Genomic DNA, 12,378 nt, shown 5'->3' on the forward strand with positions numbered 1-12,378 from the left:
TATCCAATGCCAGACTTTAAATTGCTCAACAGCAAGTTTTAAATCATCCTGCTGAGGAGTCTGTAGGGAGACATACCAGTCTTTCTGCAGGGGGAGATCAATGAGCTGTGGAGACACGCTGGCCAGGAATCTCCCTTTCATCTAGATATACACAGTGTGACACACCAGGTGCCAGCTTAACTGCTACTCTTACGGGAATGGGCAACTTTAACATTGAGAAACTAGGGCGCTTTTTTTGCCTTTTTTTTTTTTTTTCTTGAACATATAGATTATTTTTAATGCGTCAAAGATTTATTGTGGCAGTTAAAAGGTTGAATAAAGCTAGCCAAAGGAAATTCTCAAACTTAGTGTGATGCAAGATGCAACTTAGAGAATTTTACCATCATCTTGGTCTGGCCTATGAACTGTCCTCTGCTGGCATCCCTGAGAAAAATGAAAATACCTCTTGCTCCAGTGCTTCACTGGAATAATGCATTTAATGTTGAATATCTCAGAAATACAAAGAAAACAAGAAAAAAAGGAAATAAAGATATAATTTAATAAGAAAAGAGTTACCATATTAACTTCGACAGTTTGCATGAGACACCTGCTGTCTCTACAGGAGAAAAAATATGCATTTCAAGTTTGGTAGTATAATCCCTTAAGAGCTTTCCTAAGAAGGTAAGACTTTTGTACAGGTGTCACTGTATCTATGCATTATCTAAAAATAAATATTCAAGGGGCAATTTACCTCATACCTTAGGGTATGCAGAAACTAAAATATATGTACAGATTAGGAGAATGCTGAACAGTTGTTCTTTTCTGCAACAACACTGAAAAGGAATTAACGTGTATGTCAGCTCTTTACTTTCTTTTTATCACATATAGAGTGCAAAGTATACTGTCGAATAGTATTTAAGAGTTTTCAGAATACAAACACAAAAGCATAGCCTATCAGTGTCGCACTAAAAATACAGTGAAAAAACAAGACCAATATTTAAAAATTTACAACAAATCAGGCCCTGTTTGTCTTATGTTGGTAACTGAGAAAGAAGTTATATTACTTTTACCATTTTCATTCAAAAGGATACATCTTTAGGATAAACAGCACCAGAATTTCTATCTAAATTTTTTAGAAGGTTACAGATAGCTCGGATAACAATTTTGCTAAGAATGTTCTATAGCTTTGACTACAGTGTGACCACAAAAAAAAAAAAAAAAAACAACCCAAAAGTATGTTTAGGAAAACCTTTTGGCAGATGTATGCTTCCACTGTAATTTTCAGGTGCATTTTTTTCTTTTTATTGCTACTGTATTTAACAGTTTATCACACATGATTTTCTCAACTGTTTTTTTCCAGTTCTGCTTTATTTCAACTGACAGAATTGAGTGAAAGCAGTAGAAAATTTTGGAAAAAATATTTTGCTTTTAACCTCATGCCATTTCTCTTATTTTTCTTCATCTTGGAAAGAAACGTGAAGTCTAACACTTCAGTGTTTATCTTTTGCACATTAATGCCTACAAATCAATATACAAGTTAAAATGTTGACTGAAAGGTGTTTAAAATAAGAATTGTCTGGCTGCTTTCTTTAAAGTACATACAGTTTTAATGTATCAGTAACAGAAAGTAACACCACCTTAGGAAATATCATATCAGAAGCCTTTGCAAAAATCATTTTAAAACAATGTGACTCATATCTGTAGAGACTAAATACAGAACAATCACTATTAACATGTAAATCCTTTCCCTACGCAGAAACCATGCCTAAACTATTCTAGAGACACAGCAAAAAGGTTTATTAAACTAGAGTGATTGGAGAAGAGGGGAAAAAGGAAAAAAGAAGATTAACCCCAAAAAAGGAAATAAAATGAATTTTTATATTTTATATTTTATAAATTATGGTCATGATATATTATGCAGCCTAGCGAATAATTGCTTCAGCAGCTAAATGCCTGTGTAGGAAACTGAAGATAGGATTTAACTGCCAACTCCATTCTCAAGAAACCTACTTAATTACTTAATTTCAAGTCTGACAGTCAGTAAAATGAAATATATCCCCAGATTGCTGTATGGTGTACAGTACAGTATAACATTTTTATCATCCTCTTGCTATAGGAACAGAATCCATCTTTTCTAACTGTAACACTATTCATTCCAAATTGTATCCACTTATACTAACTATGCTGTACATGACATTGATCATATCGGTGCCTAAGGAAAGCTATCATTAACTTCCAAAGCCAGTAATCTGATGTCTGTGACATTTATTCAGGGTGTATTCTCTTAAGAAAAAAGACCTATTCTTGTTAAGTTACCTACACACGAACTGATATCAATCATTTACAGAACCTAAAGCTTCAGTCCTGCTAATGTGAAGACACAGCAGTAGCTTCATTATCTGTACACTGAGATCACTCAAGTTGCTAACAAATGCAGAATCATGTAAGACTGTCTACAGTTGTTGTGTTTGTGTTTAAATTGTCCTTTTATAGCATACATTACTTTTTTAAAAACTGATTAATTTGTGGCATAATCTTTATATACTTCTATATAAAGATATAAAGAAGGATCACAATGTAATATTTCATGGAGATGAGAGCAAACTTCATAGCTCTTTAAATACATGGAACAGACAGGGTAGCTAATTTTTCAAAACTATGTTTATATTTCTTTATGTCAGTTATGCTACATGGACATATGATCACAAGGCTGTGATTTACAATATTGTTTAATTTGATTTTTCTCTTAAGGTGGGGTCAAAGTGACTTTTTCTTCTCTCCTCTGCATTTCCTCCATTTTCTCCAATTTAATTGGACAAATATTTACAATGTTTCATGTCTCAATGCCTTGACTTGTTTTCAGGAAATATGCGAATGGGAAATCTTTTATCAATTTTCAAACCTGAAAGAAGTCTCCTATTGCTTGGATTCACAGAGGCATAGAGGTTACCTGGTGGTCTACCAAAACCATCAGTTAATAGACTTGAAAAACTTTATCACAAATTGATATTAATGCTCTATTCAAAAATTATGATTATAAGGAAAGAAAGTTCTGTTACGGAAAAAAAGAAGTGAGAATGTCCCTGTGATAAAAAAGAAGTGATGGCGACTGGTTTCCATGTGATTGCTCCCAATAACATTCCCTGAGAAAAGCCTTTGAACAAACAAACAAACTTACCTTTCTTGAAGAATAAGTTTGTTTTCTTTCTTCCAGAAGTCTTTGAAGTCAGAACTGAATTCATGCCAAATATTGAAGAAAGAATGCGGGGATACCTCTTTCTCTCCCATTTTTGGTTTCATACAGAAATAGGCTGCAGTTTCCAAAAAGCTGTCAAAGAAAGAAAGAAAGAAAGAAAGAAAAAGAAAAACGACAAATGTCTCACTAACTACAGGTGCAGAATTCTTTCCCAACTTAAAACTGATGCAACATTTAATTGTTCTGGGTAGCAGATCTAAAATATAAAAGCAACAGTTCTTAGATCTTCATACACAGATAGTTACATAAATATGATTCTTCAGATAAATGGGGTCTGGCATTTATCATACTGTTTTTGAGGAAAGGATTTTCCATTTCAAAAGCTGAAATTAATGCACTTTGCAGAGCCCTGCAAATCCAGATATCCACACTTACCTAAATACTGCTTTTCTGTTGCATTTAAAGTAAAAAGATTTTCAAAACAGCGGCAACATCTATAAGAACTTTGTTTTTAGCCTTTTCAAGTTCTATTAAATCTACACTGTCATAAAATTAGATAGGTATTTTAGATGTGAGCATATACAGAAAGAAATTCACATCTGTGCAATGAAAACCTGAAACAGGAGCAAATATTCTCCTGTTGGGTATCTCATTCTGCAAGAATGATCTGACATTTGCCTCTGAACAAGGCAAAAGCAAAGCAGCAAACTGGAGATAGATCTCTTGTTAGAACTGCTGCTGAAGTTGAAGGTTACATTTGTAACACCCATTAAGAGCTATGACTGCAGTGAAATTTAACAGATTTCTGATTTCAATTGCTTCTAGTTACTTCAAATTTAAGAATATGCAGAAAATTTTGAAACAATTAATTCAAAAACTAATTGCTTAACTAGTATTCCATTTCATTTTTGATGTAACATTCTGTAAATACTGGAGCCTTCAAGAACATACTTCACACCCAAAGCTCAAAACAGATGTTTTATAAATTTCATGAAAAATTCTATGGAAAGCTGTCTCTAGAAATATAATCCTAGATAACTTGCTCACTGACCTATTACTGTTCCATGACCTCTATGAAAAGTTTCTGTGGCAAAAGAAGTTAAAATATAAAGCTACGACCTGAAAAATAACAACAGAATGAAAGGAATCAAACAATGAGCAGCCCTCCTAAAACAGGAAAACAAGACAAAGTAAAGCTCACATTGTCAGGAGTACACTGTAAAAAACAACAAAAACCAAACAGGAAACAAACAACAACAATCAAAAACAAATATAAAACACTAAGGAACTCGTCTAACATTACCAGCACTAACATTTACTTTTTGGAGACCTGTTGGTAAGCCAGTGTTTGTTGGTTTTTTGTTGTTGTTGTTGTTGTTGTTGTTGTTTTGTTTTTGTTTTTGTTTTTCTTCCAGTGAGGACTACTTATGAAGTGATACAACCTTATGCATGTATACATCTATGGTTAACTGCTGTCACTTCATTTCTAGGCACATACACTGAATAGAAATGCTCAGGCAGGTTGCTTGCCTCCCTGAAAGTCTGTTGTTGAGAGGTAAGAGAGATACACTGCTCATAAAATGTGGAACAGCAGCAGCATAGCTGGCTGTCACTGTTAACATGTCATGCCTTCCTAATGCCTGTTAACAATGAACAAGGTAGCAGCTGCAACACAGAAAAACTGCATGGCACATGTCACAGTGAATCAAATAATTTTTCTATACATTCAGATCAAACAATCAAGATAGTTACTCTCTATATATTTACTGGCTGGAGAGGTCTCCTCTTATTTACTAGCTGGCAGTCTCTCAGAGCACACTTAGAAGGCATATGGAAAACTGCTTGTTATACATTTGATGCTGCAATTTTTGTGCTACGAGACAGAGTAGCATAATTCACACAGGAAAGAGAAAGCAAATAAAGTGAATCAAAATGCATCAAATGAAACATGCACAGCAATAAAACCTCACTATTACCATGCGCTGTAAATATCTGATTTGGAAACGTTTACATATGTCAAACCAATCATATCTAAAAGCTGATAACAGGAGGGGACACACATTTCAAAAACAAAGAGACATTGGGATGACATTGCCATAACCCTAAGAACATATATCCTTCAGATTTCACAGGTGGCAAATGCATTTTCTCTTGTGCTTTTCTGTGGGCAGCCCCACAAAATTTTGGACAAAATTTTAAAGGACAAATTTTCCTGTTTGTCCTGTAGCAGATTTTGAAACAAAACATCTATAAATATCAACCGCGTACCGTGTTCCTGTCCATGCAAGCATTTTGAATCAAGCAATGAACTACAGTTTGGAAGGCTTGTGTTCCTATATTCAAATTAATTTCTGCAATTTCTACCTTTAGAACACTCATCTGAACTCTTTGGATTTCATTTCACACCTCTGTGAAAAATGAAACATGTATTGCCCAAACAGGTATTGCAAAGCTTGCTTAGCATCCATTTCTCAAGTGAACAGGTTCTTAGTTTGCTTTTAAGACGCTTGCTAAGAGTACAGAAAAGAATGTACATTAGGGAAGAGAAAGCAGTCATGGAAGAAGGAAGGGAGGGCATGCAAGTTATTTTCAGGGATTAAAAGAGGTAAAGGAGGTCAGCAGCTTTACTTCAAATAGTGTAACTTCGAAAGCCTGATTAAAAGTAAGACAGTGATATTAACACCACTGTTTTATCTTGACATAGCAAAAGCAGAATTTCTTAAACAAATTTCGAACTGGTTTTCATATTTCACATGCTAATCTTGAAGGATGAATAAATAAAATGTCTCAAAACATTGGAGGAGTTGCTCATCCCTGACAAATTTGTTTGCCTAATTTCCTCGGTTAAACTGCGTAACTCAGAAAAAAAGTCATTGTATATTAAGATGACTGAACTCATCACTTTGTCACATGTGGAAATCTGATGAACGATTAATTGTACTTTTTTTGTGCATTCCCTTGAGTACAACTGTGAGACTATGCAAATTCATTTACTGTTTGGAGAGAAGGAAGTAAAGGATGCTCTAATAGCCAATGTCATTCACACTGTAAATAGCTTATCGACAGCATTTCTAGATTAAGCTCATCCATTAGGAGTATTTTAAGAATGGCTATGGATTAATTATTTACCATTTCCTTTTGAAGTCAATAAGGAATCTATACTTTATATGATGATTCAGATTCACGTGCATTGCATGTGAATCTGAATGCGATGCATTCGTTGACAGATTTTTTCATTCTCTGGATCAGTTTACAGTGGGACAAGCAGAAGGGAAAAAAAGGAGACAAGAGTTGCCAAAAAAAAAAAAAAAGAAAAACCAAACCCAAAAAACATAAATCAATAATACTAAGCAAAAGACTTCAGCTTAAGTTAGACAGGCTCCTGAGACCAAACAAAAAAAAATAAACCATGTGCAAGAGTACCTATTTGATTGTGTGCTTAAAAGCACACAGTTTGCAGAAAAAACTGCTTCTGCAATTCTTCCATACATTTTTTTTTTTGCTTTGTTTTGTTTTTTAAATACAGATTACATACTTTGCTTGAAGTTTAAATCTGAATGTTCTGTACAAATTGAGTTTGATTTTTATAAATTGCTAATGATCATTTACACACATTTGATGTCAAGAACAGATTAGTCTTACTGCTGGTACTGTGCTAGTTTTGTGAAGTGGTACATTTCAGAAGCAGTTCTGAACCACGTAGGAGTCGCAGAACATTCAAACATATCTGCAGGTGATTTCATTTGCTATATATGGAAGCCAGGTGTGTGTGCTCAATCATTTCTCAGAAAAGCTAATGTATATTCCAGTTGGATGAAAGCCATAGGTCAATTTTTAACTAAGAATAGTCTACCAAAAGAAAGAAGGTTAAAAAGACAAAAGACTATTCATACATCTTACTAAATTAAATCTAACATGAGTTGTATAGGGAAGAGAGCAATATATAGGTAATAATAGGTTCTCAGAAAAATCAACTGTGCAAATTTTTGTACTCATTTTATAAATATTAAAAGGTTATATATGTGTTTTCTTTGTGTTTTAAACAGCTGAAAGCATGAATGAGAATTAAGCCATATGACAGAATACAAAGGAATTCAAAGTCACACAAAATCATATGATAAACAGAAGTGTTACCCTGGCTATCGAGAAAGTAAAAGCTTATGAGAAAACTTAGCACACAGAGCATCTTAAGAAACTTCTCATCCTCTATTGATATCTTTTGTTGAGGGCCCTCTCTGCATAACAAATAAGTCTAGGACACTTTCTTCATTTACTCGTTCATAATACCATTGCCTTTACCCAGTGCTGTCCCTTGTTCTACATGATTAAGTGTGAAAAAAAAAAAAAAAAAAATAGGATCATTCAAAATAGTAATTAAGTGTTGGTAATGATTTTTTTTTTTAAAGGATGAAAAAATATATCTTTCATATATTAAAGAAGTTGAGATAATATGCTAGCTTAAGGCAACTGCCTGAGTCATTAATCTCTTATTCCTTTTGCCAATTCATATTCTGTAACTACAGATTTTGTAATATTGTTCCACAGAAAATAAAGGTCTCAAGAGACTTTTTCCTTTCCTCTAAAAAAAAATCTGCCAAGCATTTGCAATGTTTTGAATGCTAAGTCATCTGCCTCATCTCACGTCTCTTGCCTCCTATAATTTCATGTTGAACGAAAGAGTGCTTCAGTATTCCAACTAGAGGAAAATTAACAGCTTCAACAGTAACCAAAATATTCATCTACCTTTGAGATTTTTTTCCACCCCAACACATCATATAAAAACAGGAAAGTTTGTGAGTACCATGAATGTACAACTTACATATTTTCTACTGTCATACATTGAATGTGTCAGACCCAGTAACTGAACAGGACTTATTCTACAAGTTATTAAATTCAACAAGTATTAAGAATATTCATCCATACTTAAAATGAGTATTTCAGGAAAACTTTTTTTTCTTTTTTTCCATCCTTGATGAACACAGAAGCACATCATGCAAAATAACATGGACACAACTAATTCAGACTACGGGTTTTTTTGGAAGGTCTATCTGAGCAAAGATATTTTTTAAAAATTCTCTACATGAATTATTAAATCTAAATTATAGTATATTAGTTGGGCATGATGATGAGTCTTGCAAAATCAATGTTTGTTACTTCTGAGAACGTCATTTCATCAGGAGCCACAGATAACACTAAATAACTGAAAGCGTTACTTGAGATTTTTCTTATTTATTTTTCTTCCTATTCACATTATTTTTTAAAGCATCAGACAACAACATGATCCCTCTACATGTTTTTATTTGCTCTGATGTAAGGGATCCTTCAGTGATTTAGCAATACCACCTTTTAACTTAGATTGCACAGAATTAGGTGTTGAATTATGAGGCAGGCAGGATGAAACAATTTTAGCAAAGAGAAAATTTTTGATGATAAAAAAATACTGTTTGAAAAGCTCTTCGGCACAGTCTAATTCAGTCTCAATCCACCTAAAACTCAAAGGTCAAGAAATATAGATTTGAATAGATGAATTGAAATCATGTATCAGAAACAGAGGAGCTTTATTTCCCTTTTGTCCTTGATAATTATAATCTACCAGCCATTCAGAGAAAAAAAGTAAATATTTTTAGCATTTAGTGCACTTTTAAACTGCATGTTATTTGCATTTTCCCAGGTGTACCAGTCCTACTTGAAACCCACTATAAAATGCATACAATGGTTATCTTTCTTAGAGTTCAATGCTTTTTAATTTTGTTAGTGTGGATATCATGTACTCAGCTCAGCTGTTATATAGACACATGACAGCTCTGTGCTTAACTGACCATATATAACATGAGCATGCATAGAACAACATCACGTAACTGTGTTCACTGGTAAACTAGGCCCAGTAACACATCCAAGAGAAAACCTTTTCTCTCTTAAAAAGACTAACATATGAGTTTCAAACATATTAAATAACCCTTGGCTAGCTGAGCTTTAGGAAAAAATAAGGTGCTAGTAGATTTAGAATAGAGAGGTAAAATGAAATTCAACAGCAGTGATCTAAGACAATCTGCTAGCTTTGTTGCAGTATGAAACAGTTAAACACCTTCCATTGAAGTCCACCTTGTCTCCAGATGTTTCTATTTCACTATTGTGTAAAATACTTTGTTTTTGTGTTTTTTTTTTCTTTTCCATTTATTGATGTCATTCTCATCTTTTTATGAATCTGCCGCCTCTAGGGTATAGAGGAGGAATATGACCAGAATTATCTTACAGAATAAGTAATTTGACTTAAAAGTAGATTTTTAAAAAACTTAGAAACCACACAGATGCTTTACCAGATTCTCTGTACATTCTAAGAATATGATCCAATATAGATTATAATTTATACACATGCATTTCCAAAAACATGCATTAAAAACGTAACTGAAATGAAGTTACAGGTCTAATTAAGAATACTGTTGTGAGCTCTTTCCATTTTTTTTGCTCAAATCAAACTTTAGGTTGCAGTTTCTATTGTTTGAATATTATAAGAATAAAAATGTTCTGAAATACTTGACTATTCTAGAACCTCCTACCATTTTAAACATTTGCTTATATAGTTTCAGCTTTAGCCCTTTCTGACTGCTTACTTTGAACTGCCACTCTAAGAGTGTTCTTCGTTAATTCAATGTACAAGAGATCTCTCCCTTTGAGACTTACGAATAGAGGCTCCCCTAATATCACCAAGAGCATTCGGAATTTGAAAGGAAGAAATTTAGCCTTTGGAGAAGATGGAAACATTCAGAGACTTTCATATTCTTTGAGTGAATTACAAAAAAGGTCACATGAATATAAATTGAAAAATATCAAAATTTGGGTTGATGAAGTGTCAGATGGAAAAGGTCCGTATACGTGTTTTTAAAAGATAGGCCTTTATCTTTGAGCTCCTAACTTATCCCAATATATTTCCTGCATAGCAATAATAGTATCTTTATTTAGACACAGAGAGAAAAACAAGCAGCATTTTATATAAGGATGAAATTTCAATGAAAACGTGGCAACCACTGGGATTGATTGAGAGATTACCATAACCATATTGCTCTGGATATGTGAATCATACATTCACATATTAAAATAAAGCCACATAAAGCATATCCCTTTGGCCCAATTACTCTCTTAACTCCAGAAGAGCTGTTCCCATCCCTTCCAAAGATTACATGATGTTTCTGGTGATCATTGCACTAGCTATTTTTCTTTCGAATAGGAAGGAACTTCTCTCTCATCAGCAGACTGACTGAAGTAGAACTATCTTCCAGGCAACAGGAAAGAAAAGGAGCAGGTGCAAGCAATCATATGAGAAGTATTCATTTAAGAAGTGCAGAAGGGATCTTGTTCACTAAAGCATTTTCTGAACCTGGTTTATTAAGACATCTTCAAAAAGAGGAAGAAAAAAAAGAAATAAGGCAAGACCGAGGAACAAACAAAAGAACAGAGGCAAAACATCTTTCTAGTTACTTAATCTCCACATATAAGAAGCTCAGTAATGTTTCAGTGGAGGCTGAGGCCAGCTCTGAACTGTGGTAGTGCTGATGGGAGTGTTCCATCAGCTGGAAAGCATTAAGGAAGGAATGACCTATATTGAATAAGTTGTTACTGGATAGTTCCCAGACAAGTTAATACAATTGTGACCTAATTAAACCAAATCCCTTATGTTCTGCTTTTCCATTTGCACATACATGACAACAGCTGTATGATACAATAATACTTAAAGTAAACTTTAAAATACAGCAAAAAATAAGGCAACTATTGTGGTGGGAAATCAAGGAGAAAGAAGTAAAAACAGAAGTTGGTATCTACAAAGTCACAGTCACTGCAAATGTTAACACTATACCATAAAGGACTTAGGAACAATCTAACTAAACAACTCAAATGGACCACATGATGACAGAAAAAGCCTACTGAACATAACTGTAAACTGAAGCACAATGGAAATGCATTGGAGCAAATCTCACACATTTTACTTCAGCTGTAACAGCTCAAAACAAGTATCTTGAATATTTGAAGACAACACAGTGAAACCACCTCCTAGATATAGAGTTTAGACAAAAAGAATGTCAAATTTAAACAGTCATTTCTGCATTTTTCTGTAAATTTTAATAGCAGTGAAATTTTATAAATTATTATTTTTAATTCTGCATTTAATTTTACAGCACCCACATTTGGCATGAAAAGATCTCCACTATTTAAACATCATTATCAGAGTGGTACTTAACTGTATTATCAATGTTACCTGTTTGTGTAACTGTCTTTGCATCTTAAACTAATTATTCTTTAATTATAAGATCTAAGAATATCCCCGATATTAACTGCAGAATCAGTTGCATAATATATTCTGCTGAATATTAGCTCTCTGAATTGTACATCAGTTTGCTAAAAGCTATGGTACCATTTGTTCATACTAGTGTTGAATGCTATTAAAAGGAAACTGATTAAAAACCATTAAAATGATTTAAGCAAGAGCGTCAACATAAAAGACAGTGTTCTTGTACAAAAAAAAATCTATCATGCAAGTAGTTAAGAACTTGCACTCATTTAGAAAATATTTTTTTGGAAAGAATGAAAATCAGGGAATGATCAAATACCAGTGCTTCAGAAGAATCTCTTTGACATAAAACTGTTGGTTATGTTTCCATTACTGCATATTTACAGGCTCTGATATTCTGTCAGAGACAGGATACTAAACTAGAATGATCCAATCTGTTTAGCTGTCTGTAAGCTTCTGCTATACACATTTCCTTTGCTCACTGAGTATTTACTTTGTGCTGAAATGTATTACCATGAGCAATTCAAGTCCACACACTAGGAGCCACACAGCGAGAAAAGAGACCTACCAGGAAAGGAACCAACAAAAGACAAATGGCAAAATAGAAGTGAAAGATGGAGTCCAACAGCATATTCTTGCCTTTCAGTTAGAAGTGCAGGGTTACTTTTTTTGTTGATGTAGGTTGTTTTTGTTTCTGTTTTTGTTTTTTTAAACTTAATATCTCTCTCCATTCAGAACTTTTCACCACTTTATTTCAATCGTTAACTCAATTTTCACTTCAACTTTACCATTCGTTTTTGGAAAAAAAATCCAAATCATTGTGTGGAGGGCACCGATGCAGTAAGAACTTTTACTGTTTTTAAGGATTAGCAGAATTAGGTGCTACATTTCTAGGTGTTGCTTTTTAGCAACACATTGC

The 12,378-nt window shown here is 33.6% G+C and overlaps 1 protein-coding gene across 1 annotated transcript in view; it reads right to left on the minus strand.

The window, feature by feature from the left end:
* Positions 1 to 12,378, minus strand: part of FMN2 (formin 2) — a gene marked incomplete at both ends in the record, with an annotated part of 139,944 nt that overhangs the window by 11,080 nt on the left and 116,486 nt on the right. The window contains one exon of the mRNA XM_079532834.1: positions 3,158 to 3,307. Coding sequence (XP_079388960.1) covers positions 3,158 to 3,307 — 150 coding nt within the window. The remainder of the gene's footprint in view (positions 1 to 3,157; positions 3,308 to 12,378) is intronic.

Source organism: Tetrao urogallus (genome assembly GCF_951394365.1).
Source record: "Tetrao urogallus genome assembly, chromosome: 2".
Taxonomy (NCBI): Eukaryota; Metazoa; Chordata; class Aves; order Galliformes; family Phasianidae; genus Tetrao; species Tetrao urogallus.